This window comes from Nanorana parkeri, unplaced genomic scaffold (assembly GCF_000935625.1).
Source record: "Nanorana parkeri isolate BGI_ZX_2015 unplaced genomic scaffold, ASM93562v1 scaffold268, whole genome shotgun sequence".
Taxonomy (NCBI): Eukaryota; Metazoa; Chordata; class Amphibia; order Anura; family Dicroglossidae; genus Nanorana; species Nanorana parkeri.
This window is the reverse complement of record NW_017306536.1, coordinates 943,373-963,877: the sequence shown is the minus strand read 5'-3', so window position 1 is coordinate 963,877 and position 20,505 is coordinate 943,373. Positions and strand designations below refer to the sequence as shown.

General features: G+C 41.6%; 1 protein-coding gene across 2 annotated transcripts in view; it reads left to right on the top strand.

The window, feature by feature from the left end:
• The window catches only part of INTS1 (integrator complex subunit 1), an 83,701-nt gene extending 63,678 nt beyond the window's left edge, over positions 1 to 20,023 (top strand). Inside the window, exons 41-49 of one of the 2 annotated variants that reach the window (XM_018557117.1) lie at positions 305 to 432; positions 3,064 to 3,256; positions 3,964 to 4,091; positions 7,280 to 7,392; positions 9,939 to 10,052; positions 12,537 to 12,607; positions 15,285 to 15,376; positions 17,885 to 17,994; positions 19,782 to 20,023. In XM_018557117.1, the coding sequence (XP_018412619.1) occupies positions 305 to 432; positions 3,064 to 3,256; positions 3,964 to 4,091; positions 7,280 to 7,392; positions 9,939 to 10,052; positions 12,537 to 12,607; positions 15,285 to 15,376; positions 17,885 to 17,994; positions 19,782 to 19,912 (1,080 nt within the window). In that variant the 3' untranslated portion in view covers positions 19,913 to 20,023. Of the gene's footprint in view, positions 1 to 304; positions 433 to 3,063; positions 3,257 to 3,963; positions 4,092 to 7,279; positions 7,393 to 9,932; positions 10,053 to 12,536; positions 12,608 to 15,284; positions 15,377 to 17,884; positions 17,995 to 19,781 lie in introns of both variants that reach the window. The other variant, XM_018557116.1, reaches the window with a different exon arrangement.
• Positions 20,024 to 20,505: the final 482 nt, after the last annotated feature.

Here is a 20,505-nt window from a genome sequence, read left to right as displayed (position 1 = left end):
TGTGTTATAGATATATATATCTATAGATATATCTATCTATAGATATATATAAAAACATCACTTTAAAAATGTATAAACGTAAAAAATAAAACCATTATTATATTTACCTTTTAATTGAAAATGTATTTATTTATTTTTCCATATTTTGTGGTGTAGATCAGTGAAAATAAAAATAATCTAGAGCATATGTTACTGTTGCTTTACACTGAGAGGCAGTAACTTTATAGTTCTATCTGTGTTGCTGTGTTCTTTTTTGTTGTTCATTGAATAACTTTTACTTATATTTTCAACCTTAATGTATCAGATGGATGGCCTCATACACCGCTTCATTACCCTGCTGGCTGAAACAAACGATGCGAAAGATAACCGAATGTCAGATGCCAATTTGGCTTGTCGCAAGCTTGCCGTGGCACATCCCATCCTTCTGCTCAGGTACACACTCTGCTAAATCGAGTGGTTACTGTGTAGCGGACCAGTCACAAATGGCACAGGATGGTCTGTGGTTAGTGAATACTAAATCAATTAAAGCCCTGTACCATATTGGACATACTACTGAAATGAAAGGTGCTCTTTTTTAACTGAGATATAGATATATTTATGACATGCTTAATTTAAATAATGAAAACACCTTTGAAATTGTAACAAGGTGTTTAAATGCCATCTTTAAAAATAGTCACTAAAGCTCTGAGAACGTAAATTATACATCCTATGTCTTTCAGTGCTGGACACATGCCTGTGAGTGTACTGCAGCTGCTTAGATCTCCTGTCAGCAAATCTTTTAGCACTGATGTTAGTGTGTTTGCACTTTAAAATGTTAACAAAGACATACCGTATACAGTTCAAAGTTAGCTGCAGCTGTCAGGAGGAGATAATTACAAGGTATCTATTTTATTAACCAGCAATTGCTAAAGAAATCTTGTCGGTAGAAAAATTGGACAAGTGGGCAATTATTTTTTAAATAATGCTTTATTTATACCTTAAAGGAGAATTATGAGGTGAGTGATTTTCACTCAGCCTCATAATCTGAGCCGACCTGTAACAATGAGACTGTCACAGGTCGGCTCAATAGATCGGGAGGTGAGCTAACACATACCGTCGCTAGCCCACTTCTCGATCTATCCCTGCAGAGAGCTCCCTGCAGGGATTCCCCCCTCCCCTGTCCGATCCTGCAGCACTGACTGGCGGAACCTGCCGCTGATGACAGCTATTAATTTAAAGGGGACAGTCTGCTGAACAGTTATACTATAAGCTGATGGTCGCTAAAGCGACCATCAGCTTATAGTAGAACTGTAAATGCCAGGTCCGTATGGCATACTGACCTGGCCAGCTGGAAGCACTTTTGTAGGTCCGTATGCCATACGTCCTTGGCAGCGAAAGGGTTAAAGAAGAACTTCGGGCAGTTAAAAAACTTAACCCTGCATTGGGTCTTCCCCCACACTGCAAGGGTTAAGTACTCGTTTTGTAGGGTCTAAAATACAAAAGATATACTCATCCGAACCTTGGTCTTGCCATGCTGCAAGACCGGTCCCTGCAGCCTCACGTGTAATACAGCCTTACAGTCATCATGTGTAATACAAGTCCATTGACTTGAATTATACATGAGGATGCCGAGGGTCAGCCAGAACAGGGGAAGAGAGCTGAGCAGTTACTGATATATATTTCTTATTTTAGGCCCTAGACCAAAACGGGCACTTAACCCTTGCAGTGAAGGGGTAGTCTCACTGCAAGGGTTAATTTTTTCAATATGTAAATTCAAATACCTATATGAAAAATATGTTAAGTTTATGTTATTGCTAATAAATGACACAGGATTTAAACATGGGGCAGTCCAGGATCGCATAACTCTCAAACACCAAAGGGGAATGTTATTCCATTAAAAAAAATCTTATATTTTAAACAAAACTTAAGGAGTACATTCTCAGGAATAAACCAGATGATCTGATTCTAATAGGGGTGTGTTCTTCACAGGAAATTTTACAATGATATTTTGCATTATCAGAATAGCTTTGACGTTCCAGGCACCAGATACCTGCTTGCACTGAGACCTCCATTTGCTGCAGGCACACTTAATTCAAGCCCGGGTCCAAAAGAGCATATACACCTGGCAGCCTTGTAGCCCTGCACTGACAGCTTTGTTCTGTGAAGAACTTTCTCTGGTCCTACACAGGATTGAAGTGGGTTTGAGGGCCAGATCCTCCTCCCTTCCTGTCCTACCTCAACCAGGACATAGTCCTTCATCTCTCTGTCCAGCTTCAGGAAATGTTCTCTTCCCTCTCTGGCTAAGTTCATGCTTTGTGGGTTTACCTCGCAGCCACTGATTACATTTAGTCTCTGTATCCGAGCTTTCTAGAGGAGGCCTTGGGCTTCTAGGGCCATTTACACAGGTGAATCTGGCCATTACTCAGTCAGGTGTCCCCTTATAAATAAGCCAATGGTCAGAGTTTCCCGATGTCCACTGTGTCCTTTAGGCCCCATTCACACCTATGCGTATTGTAATATGCGCGTCTGTCACGCGTTTTTTTTACCGCGATAAAAAAGTTGCGCGATTCCAAAGGCTACTTGGCAGTATACAAATGGAAAACGCCCTACAAAACGGACCAATACGCAGCAAAAAACGCTCCGGGACCTTTTCATGCGTGGGCCGTTTTGTAGTGCGTTCGGGACGGGCGGAAATACGGACAGGTGGGAACGATACCATTGACTACAATGCTATTTATTTTTTTGACCGTTTTGTAGAGCGTTCATCGAGCGTAGGACGCGCTACAAAACGGTCAGGTGTGAATGGGGCCTTAATGAGCTCAGAGAAAAGTATTTTTACGATGGGTACAATTTTTCAGTTGAGTCCAGTTAAATTTGAAACTTAGTCACAATACTAAAACAAATATCCAAATCCTTCTGTTAGAGCTTTAGGAATTGAGCCTAATGTATATACATTCACTACATTCTCCTAATCAAAGAGGATTGCATATTTCTGATCATTCTAACTGCAGGGAAAATTGCAGCACTGGAGCATAATTCCTGCTTATAGATGTTTTATAAACTGACTGAAAATTTCTGTTTTAGACACTTGCCGATGATAGCAGCTTTGCTCCATGGCCGTGTGCACCTGAATTTCCATGAATTTCGGCAACAGCATCATCTTTCATTCTTCATGCATGTTTTGGGTATTCTGGAGCTCCTGCAACCCCAGGTGTTCCATAGCGAGCATCAAGAAGCCCTTTGGGACTGCCTTCTGTCCTTTATCAAACTCCTACAGGTAAGAAGCAATGTCCGTTTGAATATTCTGTTAAAGTGTATGTGCCTTTTAGCAGCAAACAGTTCTGTAAAGGGTGAATACAAGGAAGCAGACTATTGGAATTGTTTAGTGTTGGATTTAGGACATTTTTTTATTTTACCTGGAAAGCATAAAGCTTAGTCATTTAACAAAAAAATGCTAAGCGTTTTTTTTGGCGGAAGAGACTGTGCTTTTATTTTGTGTACATTCCCTGCACACATGTGCAGTGTGGACTCCTGGTCCATTCATAGCATCTGTAAGCAAAAGCTTGAGTCCTTGTGTTCAATCTGGGTTAGGAGATTCTCAGGTGAACAGAAATCATTTGAGGATTATCAGACATAGTCAAATAATGCAATCCTGTCAGGTAAATCCAGTGTAGGTACCTTGTATATTTTAATTTAGGACTCACTGGGTGCATTAAACTGTATTCATCTGCTTTGACAACACAAGCCCAACCCTAGGGCAGTGAGAGAGAAATTGCTCTCTCTGTGCCCTGTTCAAACCAAGTGCGTTGGTATGTTTTGCACAAAAATGATGCATTTCTGCATTTTTGTGCAATGCACAAAACAATGCGTGTCAGTGCAGCGCAGCACTCTGTTGTGCATAGACTTTTTTTCTTTGTATTGATGTATTAATATATTTACAGCTATTGGTCATCTTACCCTAACTGCTGTTCTGCTTGTATTTAGCATTACAGAAAGTATTCCAGGCAGCTGGCTGGCTTCATCAGTAAATTTGTACAGTTCATCCACAAGTACATCACATGTGACGCTCAGGCAGCTGTGTCCTTCTTACAGAAACACTCTGATCCCCTACAGTAAGTCATTTAAATATGAAATACCTCGAATGTCCTGGCTGCATATGTTATTGTGTTTTTTCTTTACTGTGAGCTATTTGTGCCAAAGCTCACAGCAGAACTGTCAAATGTTCTTCAATGTCAATAGATCCCTCACAACTATTTGATGTATCGTATGTTAATATACTTTTTTTTTTTCTTTTTTAATTAAAAGTGTAAAAGAAATAGAGAAGCTTAGCACTCCTACTGTTTACTTTGTTACAAAGATCTGTGTATTCAGCTTAACTCAAGGCATATAGAAAAGATGCAGTTCTATATTCATTAGTACACCCTAATGGCTGAAAACACTTTTGCTGTGCCTTGCTTTGCGCTAAGTGTTTCTTACAGTTCAATTATACCTTCATATTTCTTTTTTGCATATATCTACTGCTAGCAAGCAGTAGATATATGCATAATCATAATTAAAAAAAAGTTACCAAATAGGTAAAAACTTACCTGTGTCTCCGCTGCTCGCTCCCGTCCGAAGATCTGAAGATTCTCGACCGGCCGTGAAGGATGATGGGGTGGGCGCATGTGCAGTAGAGATCTTCGGCCGGGAGAAGAGGAGAGACACAGGGTAAGTTGGGCCGGGAGCGTGCATGCGGACAGACACCGTGGGGCCCGAGGAGTCTGTGCTGGATCAGAGACCGGCACCAGCGCTGGAGGGACTCCTGAAAACTACTGGAAAGAAGATGATGAATGGATTAAGTCCTTAAAGCATCATTAAGGGGGGTCGGAAATGCGACTTTAATGTCATTTTAAGACGACAAATGACTGCAATGCTTGAGGGACTTTCAAAATCTATATTTTTAAATGCTGTTTCCAGTTGAGGTGATTTCCCTTTACTTACTGTTCAGAAACAGCACATGAAGTAATGGGAAATCTCTCCAAGGTAAAGGGAAGTCGCCGATTTAGACATTTTCCCAGAACAGGTTTCCCCATTGGAAGATCTTCTCTCTTCTACTTTTTCGGTGACAGATGTAAAATTTAGGATTTCCACTTTTTTTGTGCCACTGACAATGATTCTCAAGACAAACAGATAGGGGAGATTCTCTCCAGCAGAGATATGGACAACAATTACAACCTCATAGGGGTTTACCATTTCAAACTCCTTCCAAAACTAAACCATATATTTTGGCTTCAGATTGGTTGATGAATTTTACTTGGAAGAGCCTGTAGCGATATTGACATTTAGCATTTAGGCAGAATGAAGGTTCCTTAGGCTAAGCATAACCCAGGTAAGAACAATTTTAGAGATGAACAATTAACGAACATTCTTTATCAGAATAATAGTAATAATTTGATATTTTATGCAAGGTATTGAATGTTTTCTATTGTCTACACTATGACCAGTCACAGACATCTGTAAGTGCATGTGATGTAAACAGCATTTCAAACTGACAACATTTCTCAAAAATGACCAGTTTCAATCTAATAAAAGTTTATGGAAGAAAATAAAATGTCTAGTTTCAGGATTTCTGTTGGCGAACAGATTTTGAATCGAAAACGTTGTCATTTGTCAAATTTTGAACTTGTTTTTTTAAAGTTAACCAAATCTAGTAAAGTTCAGCATGTATGGCTAGTCATAGGCTGTCTACTATTTCTGGTCACTCATGCTACACAACGCAGGAAGCTTGATTGAGTCTGAGAATAGGACAGTAAAAGCAAATCCTGATAGATAGCTAACAGTTCTGGTGCCCAGAGTATAGTGTTCACACTGTATGCTCCACCACTGTTGATCACAGAGGGAAGTATTCATTTTTGCAAACCCTGTAGATGTTTTACACAAATGGAATACACCTATAGACACATTATCCACCCCAGTACCAGCATGTTTCACCTTCTTCCTTTACATGCCATTTTTTAGTGCTGTGATAGTCTGACTGACAATTACTCGGTCTTGCAATACATTTTATATCATCTTTTGAGATAGATAGAACTGTATTTTGATGGCATGTAAAAACTACAGTTTTTTTTTAACAATGTAAAGGAGGAAGGACCTGCAATTTTGAAAAAAAAGTGTTTTTTCGTTACTGTTAAAACAAATCAAATAAATTATGTTTTCTTTATAAATTTAAACCAAATTATATTCTGTTGGGATTGTCATACCCAGACATGTACAGACAGAATGGGGTATGTATAGGTTATATAGGGATGCCACTCTTAGACGTGTACAGGAGGGGGTATAAATAGCTAATATAGGGGGTGTCATACTCAGACTTGTACAGGCAGGATGGGATGTATATATAGATTATATAGGGGATATCATACTCAGACTTGTACAGGCAGGATGGGGTGTATATATAGATTATATAGGGGATATCATACTCAGACTTGTACAGGCAGGATGGGGTGTATATATAGATTATATAGGGGATATCATACTCAGACTTGTACAGGCAGGATGGGGTGTATATATAGATTATATAGGGGATATCATACTCAGACTTGTACAGGCAGGATGGGGTGTATATATAGATTATATAGGGGATATCATACTCAGACTTGTACAGGCAGGATGGGGTGTATATATAGATTATATAGGGGATATCATACTCAGACTTGTACAGGCAGGATGGGGTATAAATAGCTAATATAGGGGATGTCATACTTAGACATGTACAGGCAGGATGGGGTATATATAGATTATATAGGGGGTGTCGTACATGTACAAACAGGAAGGGGGTATATATAGCTAATATAGGGGGTGTCATAATCACACCAGACATGTACAGGCAGGAGGGGAAGTATGTAGATTATGTAGTGGGTGTCATGCTCAGACTTGTACAAGCATAAGGTGGGTCAGTAGGTAAAGTTATGAGCTGTCACCTTATGGATTTTACTGTCTAAAGTTAATAATAATACATTCATTAATTAGTGAAAAATGTATTAATTAGTAAAAAATAAAATAAGAAATACTTCACTGGTGCGCAGCCTGACTGTTCCCCTCTCTATGGCAGAGTGATCAGCAGTTGTGAGAGGAAGGAGACGCCTGTTCTTGGTTTACTATTACACTGTGTAAACTTGTGATCGCTGGGATCACAAAGCACAGAGCCACTCTCATTGGCTGTAGATAAACCGGTATTTTTAAAACACTGGTGCATGTTTATTAGAAGAAATATCTGATGTTTTTCTGTATGGTGATCTCTCTGATGTCTATCATTTTGCAGTGCTTTGTCCTCGGAGAACAATGATCTAAATATGCTCAAGTCTCTCCTGGCTGGTCTAAGCCTGCCCAGCAGAGGTGGGACTTTGGAGAAGAGCCAGGATGAAGAGAGAGAAGGTGTGTCCCCGTAATTCTATGACATAATATAGTGTCCCAGTGCAATATTTGGAAAGTGACCCTGGTGATATTGCAGCTGCATGCAACAATTCAGAAATTACTCAGAGATAATGCTATTCAAAAACATTGCAATGTTGCTGAGATTTGAAAATCTTTTTATTTTGTCTTAAGTTTTAATTTTCTCATGATTCCTCATGAAACCTGTAAGTGCTTGTGCAAAAATGTAAAGGAGTACACTTCATTGCAATGTAAGTATATGTTTGATCTGGATTCATTATTGAAAAAAAGGTTGATAGTTTAATACTACTTTGAAATCTGTATGTTTACCTACATATGAGCAGAGATTGAATGTGTGCAAGTGTAATTTCAAATATAATTTGTTGAAAATGCAGTAGAATCATTCATTTTGTGCCCTGAAACATCACATGTATTCAACTAATCCATTCACTAGGAAACAATGACTTCTCTGAGGTACAGAATAAAGGGTACATTTCAGTTTTGGGTTGAAAGCAGTGTTGTTTAATCACTGGATTCTTGTATCTTTGGGTCTCCAGCAGTCAGATCTTTGTAAAGTGTCCATGACTCCCTGTGACCTTTATGAGATTTCAGTCTCGCCACTAGGTTCTCTTTTTACATAACTGCAACTGTCAGCAGGCTTTTGTTCACTTTAGAACTGCCACTCTCCCCATACAAGTTTATGGGAACGCAAAAGTGGCTGAAGTAGGTCAACGGCATCTTTTAGGAATTATGAGTGATCTCAGAATGATTTCAGATGCATCTACAGCAGATGTCAAATGCATGCTCTATATGTCCATCATAGCCCATTGACATAGGCCTTTAAGGAGCTTTTAGAAGGAGTAAGATTCCCTTGCATGGACTAATAAGAGCCATCTCAGGAGTTGGCCATTGCAACAGAAAGACTGCACAATTAAAGTTTTTATGAAATAGAAGGTCAGTGGGTGACCTGCATGAACCTTTAAGGGAAAAATCACATATCAAAGTTATATATTTCCTGAAAGAAGAGATCCTGTAGAATAAAATGGTGGCAGCTGCAGTACTTAATGTTACATGATGGTTCCTGATTACGCACATGTAAAGACTTGTGATAGTAATCAGGCACCTGTAAACCACCTCCAATCTAAAGGTGCCCATACACTGTACGATTCTCGTACGAGAATCGCGGGAAATCCCGCGGTCGTACGAGAATCGTACACTGTATGGAAGGCGTGTGACCGTTTCTACTGTACGGTCGCACGTCTTCCGTCGAACAAGCAGGCTTGAAAACCCGCCGAGAATCGTACGGGTTAATGGCCTGCTTGTTCGACAACTGCCGAACGGGCCGGTGTGCGCACGCCCACACTGTCCGTTTGCAGTGATCGGAAGCCCGCCCCTCACTGCGGTCATCGGAAGCCCGCCCCTCAGCGGGGCGGGCTTTCGATGATCGCAAGTACGATCTGCCCATCCAGGATGGGCAGATCGTACAAGCTTTCAATGAGCTTACGACCATCGCAAGACAAAGGTCTTGCGATGGTCGTAAGGTGTATGGGCACCTTAAGGGCTAGTTCACACCAGACTCAGTGCGTTCCAGGAAGATTCGGTGCCAGAATGCACTGGATTGCATCCCGGACAGATCACTGCGTTCTGGGGCGGGAAAGGGCATAGCAGTGCATTGACGTCAATGGCACCGCAGCCACGCCCCCCGGCCGTAGTGTGATCGCCCGCACTAGAATGTGTGGCACATCAATGCCTGCGTTCCGGTCCAGTGTGATTAGAAAAAAATGCTACATGCACAATTTTTTGTGCCACGTGTTTCTGGTGAAGGCGATCAAACTGCGGCTGAGGGCGTAGCTGCGGTGCCCTTGACTTCAATGCACCGCCACGTCCCAGAACGCAGTGACCTGGCTGGGATGCGATCCGGCGTATTCTGCCACCGAATCGTGCCATAACGCACTGGGGCTGGTGTGAACTAGCGCTAAAGCCAACAGTAGGCTTTACACATGTAAACAGACTCCCAGCTGCTATACTGCAGACAGGGCCTCACTGCTGCTGATGTATGGCTTACATCAGCGGCAGGGAAAAGATTAATGGGCTACTTTGTTATATAAATAGTAGGTCCCCTCCTAACTCTGGGTTCACACCTAGGCGTTTTACGTATGCACGTCTGTCGCGCGACCGTCACACGAATCGCGGTTAAAAAAAAATCGCGCGACCCCGAAGGCTGCTTGCCTGTATCCCAATGGAAAACGCCCCAAAGAAGTACATGTACTTGTTTGGGCGTCAGCCGTTTTGTAGGGCGTTCAGACGGGCGGAAATACGGAAAGGTGTGAACCATGCCCATAGAAAACAATGGGATTTTCATGGTTGTACGTTTTGTAGAGCGTTCATAGAACGTTGAACGCCCGACAAAACGGAAAGGTGTGAACGGGGCCTCAGAGAATGTCAGAGGACATAGATGTACAGGTCCTAACTGTTAGCTATCAATTCTAGATTTGTGTTTTTATTTAGACTGTTTTCATATAACAATTTTCTCCCATGTTTTGGCACAGATGACTCAACTGCAGGGTCACTTCCTCTCGTCAGCGTCTCAATGTTTACACCTCTTACCGCTGCTGAAATGGCACCTTACCTTAAGAGGATTTCCCGTAGTCATACAGTGGAGGGTACGTTTCTATGTTTCTGCTCGGCTCTTGGTTTGAAAAGGGTCCAAACTCTGCTTTTTGCTCAAAAAGGGGCTTTAATTTTATTACTACTCCAAAGTTTATTACTTTTGCAGTGGATTTTGTATTGTACCTGTTGGTAGCTCTGCCTGTGAATAAGTAGATAGGTTCTGGATCTTAAAGTGTATTTCCACTTTCACTGCCAAATTGGGATCTTTTGATCTTCTGATCAAGGGATGTGGGGTGGAAGGACAGGGCACCTACTGTGCGGGATTTGGCCAGTTCATCAAGAAACAGCCAAAAAGTGTATAGCCTACCCAACTGAGTCAGTGCAGTGACTTCTCCACTTTCTAATTTTGCCTCCAGTACAACCCCTGAAAAGAGATAACTATTATTCTGCTCTCCCATAGCGCTCTGAGAATCCTTTGACGTGTTAAATGTTTACCTATAAAACAGCGGTTGTGTGTGTGTACAGATGCTCCTTGGGTTGCGATCGATCGAGTTACAATCTTTCGCATTTACAATGGAGTTTACTGTACAGTACTGGGATCCACAGGGATCGGTAGGTGCCGGATAACTGTAGTTTCTGGTTGCTTTAGAATTAATAATAACTCTCAAGCAATCATCCCCGCGGCACTACGCTTCCCCATTCACCTGCCGGCTAGCTTTCACAGCCGACAGGTGAATGTAAACAGCCAGGAGCAATTTCCAGACATCTACTGGCTATTTCAAATTGCAATAGCAGCTATTGCACCCGCCCAGCTAAGAACTTTCTCAGGTACACTCCTCCTCCTCTTAGTGGACGGGATTTCAATAGCCAATAGCAGTCTGGCTATTGCTCCCTATTGTGTACTGTCTGCTGCCGACCACGGCAGTACAGTACACTGGAGTACACTCCTCGGTTTACAATACAATCGTGTTACGATGGGTTTATCAGAATGTAACCCCATCAAAGACTGAGGAGTGTCTAAATAGATGGGTAGGTAGGTATATATTAAAAATAGATATAAAATATGCATTTCAAAACTGAAAGTGCCAATACCAAGTATTTGGCGACTACTCATACTTGCGCAAATGCTCTGTTACTTACTCCCAAAACCGTAACGTCCGGCCAGAGGAGATTTCCTCTGAATGGCAGTGCCGCAAGGGAACATGGAGCCGGCGTTCCCGGGCCAATCAGGAATGACTCGCTTCTTGATTGTCCGGGAAGCCGGCTTCATTCTGTTTGGCCAGCTCCATACTGGTTGGCTGGGAAGCCGGCTTCCTGGCCAATCACTATCGAACCGGCCAGACAGCATGGAGTCGGCTTCCCGGGCAATCAAAAAGCCAGGAAGCTGTCTCCATGCTAGTGGTAGTGCCAGTACTCAGTATCGACGAGTACCGAAAGATACATATCAGTACTTTGTACTCGATATCGGAAAACCGGTATCGGTGCATCCATACATATTACACACATGTTTTCAGACTACAAAATGTAACTGTTATGTTAATCACTTCCTGCTGGCATCACAAGAATATGCTGCAGCACTGAGGTGGGCCTTAACACTTAGCTACCACATTAATGCATCCCTGTTTTGTTCTGCGATGGAGCTCAATCGGCACCCCCCAGAACTGTGATCAAGCTGGCACTATCAACAATCAGGAGCAAGTGATAGAGGCTTCTAATTACATCATCACTGTGCATCCAATCACAGTGATCGCATAATTGAGAGCCCCTCCTACCAGCCTTTGGCACCATGGCCCACTATGGCTGGCAACAAGGGGTTAACAAGTGTAAATGGATGTACACTTGGGTGCTCAAAACAAGATGCCTTAAGGCATAGAAAAAAATATTCCCTGCCGATAGCTCTACACAAAAACATTCATAAACAACTGAACTTTTTGCATACTTAGATTTGTCATTGCTGCCAGTAGAAAATTTTACATTGGGATGTAGCGACCTTGTCATAGATTAATACTGACTTGTTTAAATTATTATTTCCTTCATTTTCTTGTGACAAAGGCTGCCACAAAGACAAGTTCAGCAAGTTGCGGTTTCTCAATGTTGCCCATAAGCAACAAATGTCTTCTGATATCAGGGGAGATCTCTATTAGAATATACTTAAAGAATCCCATGAGAGAAGTGAAAAGTCACATCTTAGATCTGTGTCAGCTCTTTCCCCGTTTCCTCTACATCTCTGTTACAGCGCTGGTAATTTTGTTTTGTATCCATCCCAGAGCCTTGCCTGCAATCCGATCAGTTCTTGAAAGCCCAAGAATTGCCCGGGGCCTAGAACAACATGCAGAGCTGGCAGCTGGGCCCCTTCTTCAGGGGTCCATGGTAATCTGTCATCACACTTTGTTTTCTCTGCAAAATGAATTGCTTGATTGAAAGACAATGTTTTATCCCAGCCTTGTGATTGTGTCATGCTGGCCCAGCTTCTCTGCAGACTCAGCCTGTGATGGATTTAAGTTGATGTCTCCTGGACTTGTTTCCTTTTCTTCCAGATATCCTGCAGGTCCTGAGCGACATAGATGAAATGTCAGTGCGGAGGCCTGAAATCCTTTCTTTCTTTGCTGTGAGTATGCCAAGCTTTGCATCTGTTACCGGTGATCCATCGGTTGCTAGCTTTATAGACCAAAGCCATGCTCAGGTTTCATATAATTCTTAAGTTCTAAAAAACTGAGTGCCGACATTGTCTACACAGGTCAGTATCGCCGTACAGCTTTTCTCAAAGCTGTTAAAGGCATTTTCCACTTGATATAAAAAATTGAACGCTACTGGGACCAATCCTCATAGCAGCTCACAGTGGTCTCTCACGCTTCAGCCTCCTTGGTGTGTCAGAGCAGAAACTTGTATCAGAACAGAAACAGGTTTTGAATGCACACAACTCAAGTGTATATATTGCTGGGCTTTTGTTGGTTTTTCAAAACCCACTGACCGTGACAGCTATCTGACTAATAACTAACTGAGCAATGTACAAGTCTGAACGACCTACCTAAGTAACTGAGCTATTTACAAAGCAACAGGAGGAATCGGGTAAGGTAGGGTCAGGAAGGGTGAACAAGGAACAGCGGGAAGGAAGGGTGAGGCCAGAAAAGGGTTCGGGCACACAGACAGCAGGATCAGGAGGACTGGGATAGGGCTGCAACTAATGATTATTTTCATAATCGATTAGTTGGCTGATTTATTTTTTTGATTAATCGGATAAAAAAATTAAATAGATACCAACCTAATTTAAAATAAAACACACAAATGCAGTGTTACAAGCATAAAGCTTACTTCAGAATAAAACTGCATGCGCAATTTTTTGCATTCGCACTGCACTGGAATGCACGGCATTGCAGTACTGTGTGCGTTTCAGTGCGGGCAATCACACTGAGGGTGGGAGGCGCGTTTGGGGTGCCATTGAAATAAATGGCAGCAGAATTTGTCAGGCCGATACCGAAAATTACCTTTTTTCCCCGCCTTTTAGAATTTTTTCTTAATAACTGTATTGTAAACACACGGCGCTTGAATAGCTTCAGCCAGGGAATGACAGCTGCCAGTGGAAAAATGCCACAGACGGCATCTGAATGTAAATACAGCAGGTAGTTGGCTGGTGCAATAGCCAGCCTATTGGCCATTTCAAATTGCAATAGCAGGCTGGCTATTGCACCTGCCCACTGCTTGCTGTGCCCTCCCCCCCGCTTGGAGGAGAGAGCTAGGGGATCCAACCAACCAATTGAGAATAGTTGACAACTTTTCTCATAATCAATTATTATTGATCTATTAGTTGTTTGCAGCCCTAGACTGGGATGAGGTACACAAGTAGCAGGTATAGTTAGCAGGATCAGGATGACTAGTACAGGAAGTAAGGCATATAGGAAGCAGGTATGGGCTGCAGAATCAGAAAGACAAGGAACACTGGAAGCAGGGTCAGGCAGTAGAATCAGGATGACTGGTACAAGGAGCAGAGTGAGCACACAGGTTAAACATGAAGGAGGAGCCAAATACCCTCTCCTGCTGGATGCTAGAACTACTCCCTTCAGGTCTTAGGACCACAGTGCCACCAGCATTTGCCCCAGTTCCTAACATTAGAGTTGTTCAACTTTAAAATAATTTCTCATATGACGTACAAATGTTGGTTTTGCATCAGAGATTCGTAGGTTAACAAATAGATCAGGCAAGCACTCTCTGCAGCCGCTCTGACTTCCTTCTTATAGTGCCTGTTAAATGCAGTATTGTGGTTTACAAGTTTCATTAAACACCACAAAGTCCTCAAGCTTCTTCACCGGGGCCATCTTCTTCCCCCTGGCTTATTTCTGTTTCACAATCCTTGGCTATTTTGATTGGCCAGGCTGGGATGACATAACTCCATTCATTTCGGCTCCGAGGTGTGCAGAGAATGAACACAGTGAGCTGCACATGGGTAGCTCAGTGTACATTGTAAAGCATCTTTGCAAGGATGAAGGGAAGAATCGTTTATTATTAAGAGGCACAAATAATGTCTCTTCTGCATTAAAAATCCTTCCTGTTTGCAGTTTTTCAAATCAGGGCTTTAGTTCCACCTTAAAGCCAGAGTTTGAAGGTGGAGTTGTACTTTAAGCCCTCGTTCACACCTGAACGTTTTGTAGCGCGTTCTACGCTCGACGAACGCTCTACAAAACGCTCAAACATCTAAATCCCATTGTATTCAATGGGTCTGGTTCACACCTTGCCGTATTTCAGCCCGTCCCTAACGCGCTACAAAACGGCCCACGCCTGAAAAGGTACATGTACTACTTTGGGCCGTTTTTGTTGCGCGTTTCCATTGGGATACAGCCAAGTAGCCCTCGGAAACGCGCGTTTGTCGCGCGATTTTTTTTACCGCGAATCGCGGTAAAAAAAACGCGTGACAGACGCGCATATGCAATGTGCCTATGTGTGAACCAGGGCTTAAACATTAGCCTGAAGTAGCATTTTGATTTGTAACAAATATTTCTGCCTTGGCTATATTTTTACATTAGGCTTTCTAGTATGAACTTAAAAGTGTCAGAAGAACTGGCTTTGAAGTGAGCAGTAATTGTTTAAACCTCCCTTCATTGGTGCCGGGCTCCGGGCCTCACACTCACACTGCAGGGAATCCTTGTAGAATATAACAAGGGAACAGTGCGAGGAGACACATGTCTGTGATGCTGTGAACTCCGTGTAAGGTAGAATCAATGCTGTAAAGTGATCTCTTCTTATTGAAGATGTAGTAATGGCAGTATGCTTGTTCCTCTTTGTTTTCCCAGAGCGATTTTCAGAGGCTCATGAGCTCCAAAGAGGAATCATGCCGTAATCTGGCCTTCGCACTGGCCCTGCGCTCCATTCAGTGTAATCCCAGGTGAGTGAGACGGATGCGCTTTGCTGTAGCTATGTATAGTTCAACATTCAAGTTGTCACTGGCCCCTCGAATAGAGAGAAATTGTCTTTTGGAATTGTGTGTATCTTCCGTTGATAAATATTCTTTAGCTGTGCTTATTATCTTAAGTTGTAGAAAGTATTTTATGGGTTTCAAGTAGGGATGCACAGATACTTTTCGAGTACCAATGCCGATACTTGGCATTTTCATGAGAACTACCAGGGTTGCAGCGGTTGCAGCTGGGACCTGGCTATGGCGCTCCACCACTGTCCTGAAATCATTAGTCTGTATTGTTTTAGAAAAACTGTCACATGACAATAAACAATAATGTATCAGTACGTTACTTGGGCAAGTATCAGTACTTGTACTCGCAAAACTGGTATCGGTGCATCCCTTTATATATGTTGATAAAACCAAAATCGTACATTAAAACAGAGATGTACAAATCCCAGGAGCTCTGTGTGCTCCTTACAAATGAAAGCTGCAACCTAACTGGAATTTTTCTCTAGTCTAGTCTTGGAGCTCAAAAAGTATCTGCAATTGTACTTGTACCGAGTACTGTACTTGCTATGGGTGCATCCCTAGTTTCAAGTATTTTTTTCAATTGTATGCCCTACATGTACGTACATTTATATTTTTTAACTCTTTTGATCCATTTTGTGCTGTGCAGTAGTTCTTTTTTTTTACATAAATAGTGGAGCTGACGACTTTGACCCATTAAAGTATATGTAAACCCTAACTATGAACGCCTCTTATTTGCATCCTTACGCTCCATTTAATATACCATTGGAAGCATTTTTGTTATATCTGTTTGAGAAGTGCAAAACAAATATATTAATCTTGTCCGAGCTGTTCCATGTCCTCTGCACACTTCTCATGTTACCTCAAAGAACTCCCTAGTGCTTATCTTGGACTACAAAATAATTAGTGTCTGAGAGTAGGAGCTGTTAAGTAGTTTACCAAAAGACACTAGGTAGGGCTGACACCACTTTTCCCCCCCAAAAAAACATGTGTTGTAAGCCCACAACAGGGCTTAAGGGTTTATTTCTTGCAGATTTTTTTTGGGGTACCTGCAGGGTCTATAAAGGGATAAAACATGGAAACGGGTGCATGTATTGCAGAGATGTGTTGCATATGTTTGATTTGTTTAATTATTTTGCATGGCATGCACTTTATTGTTATGCAAACCCTATCTTTAAAATGTATATGTAGCTTATGCACTCTCTTATCCTAATAGACTTTTTTGTTGTTGTTATGCATCACATTTTATATTGTTATCCATGTAATTCTGCTGTAAGGTTTTCACTTCCGCTTTATATTCTTTATTTTCACCTAGTTATCCTGCCAGTAACAAATGTTCTGTTTTATGGTGACAACACTCACTCACTGTATAAATGGAGAAACAGCACTGTCACCCTCACACAGGAAATTTGTAGTGATGCACCAAAATTACATTTTTAGACCAAAGCCGAAATAAAAAAAATTGTCAGTCCAAAACTGAAACCGAAAATTACTTTTTTTTCCCCAACCTATTTGACATTTGTAAAATTATTTTTTAATTATTTTTTTTTTTTTTACTTTACTGTTAGGGGCTTTAAAATAGAAAAAGAGTTTGCGGACACAGAGTCCTAAATCTTTTTCCGCAACCCCTATTCTGAATGAACAGGAAACCTTTATACTGAGTGCTCCTGTCCATTCATAAATTGAGGAGTTAGTATCAGTTACTATGTCCACAATCTTGAATGAACAGGAAGTGATGTAGATCACTACATCATAACTTTATTCATAACTGGGGATACAGTAAGCTTACCATGTCCTCAGTTATTTACAAACACTCAACGACTAGCACTGATCGCTGAGTGTTTGTACTCTGCTGTCCAACATAAGTGTGTTATTGCATGTAACGTCAATAAAGGGACGTTATTCTTCTTTTGGAGTGCCGGTGTCCATGATTTCTTATCTGCTCTCCATCCTGACTCACCTGTCACAGGAGACCGACGCGGGAGGAAAGCTCGGCCTCCTGTGACAGCTAACAGCTGTCTCTGCCCCACTCGGCCTCCTGACAGTTTCTCTCCTCCCCGCTGGGCGCCAGTCTGTGTCTCCCGATCCCCGCTGCCTCTGTCGACACAGGCGGGTTAGAGCAGCGGAGAGGAGAAAAGCTAGGGATGCACTTTATTTCCGGCCGCATTTTCAGCCGGTTTGGTACTATCGTCATTTTGCCCATAGTAACATTTTCGTCCCAAATGTTTTGGTGCATCCCTAGACATTTCATAGAACTACAGAACACCTCTAAAAGTCGTTAGCGTTTACTTACACTTTAAGGGCAGTGTAACACGGTCAGCCTACTGAGAGCTGCTTAGCTGTGTCGTGCTGAGGAGGCACGTCCACACTATTCCACATTTACTTAACTTTTACAGGGATTGGGACTTTTATTTAAAACACACAATCAAAGTTTTAGCTGTTACTGATTGATCCTTATGGCTTTTCCAGCATTGCTGCAGACTTTCTCCCGACCTTTATGTACTGCCTTGGTAGTAGAGACTCTGAAGTGGTACAAACGGCACTGAACAACCTGGCCGGATACATACTATTATGCCAAGGTAAGATCTGCTGATCAGACATCCCCTGCCATCATCCATGTTATGTTGGGTTGGTCCATGTTATGGAAATCACCATTGGATTTTTAATGGCATTTTGTGACACTCTCTAAATACAATATAATGTCTTCCAATTACTAAAGTTTAGTTTTAGTGTGCCACTGTGTAATATTAATTGATAATGATGATAGCCTATTTTAAAGTGTACCTGCTCTTTAGTCATGATACGGTAAAGGAGGTTGGTGGGAAATGTTGACACCATACCTGGTTCTTCTGCCACGTAAAGTCCTTTTTTAGGTTCTGTGTGCCTACATGCAGTTTGCATGTTACGGTGGAAGAACTAGAAGAATAGGCCATGGAAGAGTTAGAAGTAAGGCTCATCTATAAGATTTATTTTATTTGTGGTTGCATATAAGACAGTGAAACTCAATTTAGCATCAGCACCTCCAAACATTACTGTACATGCCACTAAATGCTACCACAATCTTATGTCCTTATAGCTGTCATATATAGAGTGGGTTGCTTTCTTTTGCAAAACTAGATATATTCTGAACTGTTCAGTTTTAGATAAAGCAGCGAGGCATTAGATCTCCTATCAGGTTTTTTATTGTTGACTTTGTCCACACTAGGAAGATTCAGCCCCTCTGTCCTTGTGACTTCTGTCACTGGGAATTAATTTCGTGGAAAATCTTCCATTTTCAGTGTATACCAGAACAGAAATAAAGTGGAAAATGTACAGTGGGGAAGCCTGTTCCTGTGACATCTGTCAAAGGCATAGATGCAGGCTGAATGCAAGAATGTCACTTGATTCCCCCATCCACCCTAAAAAGAATGGATGGAGGAATCTCCAGTGCCAGGTATTATAATCAGACAGCCGCAACACATACGGCTGCCTGAATACGCAAACAGTGACCACATCTTATAGGATGCAATCACTATTTGGCCAACAATTTTCCACCCAACGTTTCATGAGCTGAGTGGTGCTGAATAGACCACCCACGGCTCGAGTTTCCTGCTAAATAGGCTGCAATTCAGGTCACATATGGAAAGCTGAAGAAGGGATTTTCCTCACTTTGGAGAGGTTTTTCATCACTTTGTGTTGTGTCTACAGGACAAGAAGGGAAGGAAAATCTCTTCAATGGGACACAGCAAAATAAACTAGGTTATAACCATTACCTGCCCTCTAGAAATGAGAACGTTTTGGCTTTAGATATACGTCAAGTTACTCATTGAGATAAGATGAATGTCGCTGGATCAGGACACTCTTTTATGTCTGGCATAACAGCACAACCTCTGCAACCCTCCGAAGCTGACGTTTTATCAAGTGAAAAGAATTGATCATCCAGAAAGGATTTTCCTTTATGATTGCTGTAGTTTCCATGAGACTGTTCTTAACCCATTGCAGTTCAATGGTTTAAGAATTTCACACTACATAGTTGGCACGGCAGCAGACCTTGTTTATTTAATTTTGACACTTAGCTTATTGGGATCCATTTAGCACCGATTAGCTGTTGTTTGTATATCCATGAGACAGGAATATTTGCTCAGTGCATAGACATACATGTTCAGCCAAGGCAGTTGTACATGTTTATACCTCGGGATCTCTATTTAACAGTCTTGTGGCACTTGAGCGTTCTATCTGCCATTTCACATCTCTGTCTAGCCTAAGAATGTTGTCATTTTACATATCAAACTATTCCCCTCTTTCAGTCCAATCTTTCTTATCTATTTTATTCAGCAATTAACTTCCAGTGTTGGCATCATAACTCTTGTAATGTATCTTCTTGCAGAGCACGCCGCTGTACTTCTACACAGAGCTTTCCTGGTGGGAATGTATGGGCAGATGGACACCAGCCCTCAGATCTCGGAAGCTTTGAAGGTCCTTCACATGGAGGCCATAGTTCGAGAGACTCGCGAGTGACTGAAATGAACTTTTAACAGTTCAGAGAAAAGAATGAACTTGTACAGATGTTAACTTGGATATTAGTATTGTTTCAATTTACTATTTTATATTAAAACAAACCCTTGACTGGAAAGCGTTTTCCTTTCTGTCAGAAGGTCAGAATGCAGCTACAAGCTACAACTTTCCTACAATCAAGACTGAAAACAACAGAAACATCAAAATTCCTGTATGTATTGTGGAACAAGGTGTTGGCATCTAAAAGAATGGTTACATGAAAGAGCTTCTAATGTTACTATAGACAATAGAATAAAAGAGTTCTCCAATTAGAATCAAACACAAAATGTTCATAGTACCAGACCGTGTGCGCTTGATATTGCTTATTTAGGAGCTTCAGCAATACCTGAAATGAAGATTGGATTGACCCTTGAAACAAACTTTATTGTGTGTATTAGCTTTTATGTTTTTCTGACCCAAAGAAAGTTGAGCTGGGTGTCAGTTCATGGTATAAGCCCAAAACGATGCAGCCAGAATAAAAATGCAGGCCATAGTAAACTGCTTTAAACATATAAGCATATACATATTTATAAACCTTTTTTTTTTTTAGCAGGGAA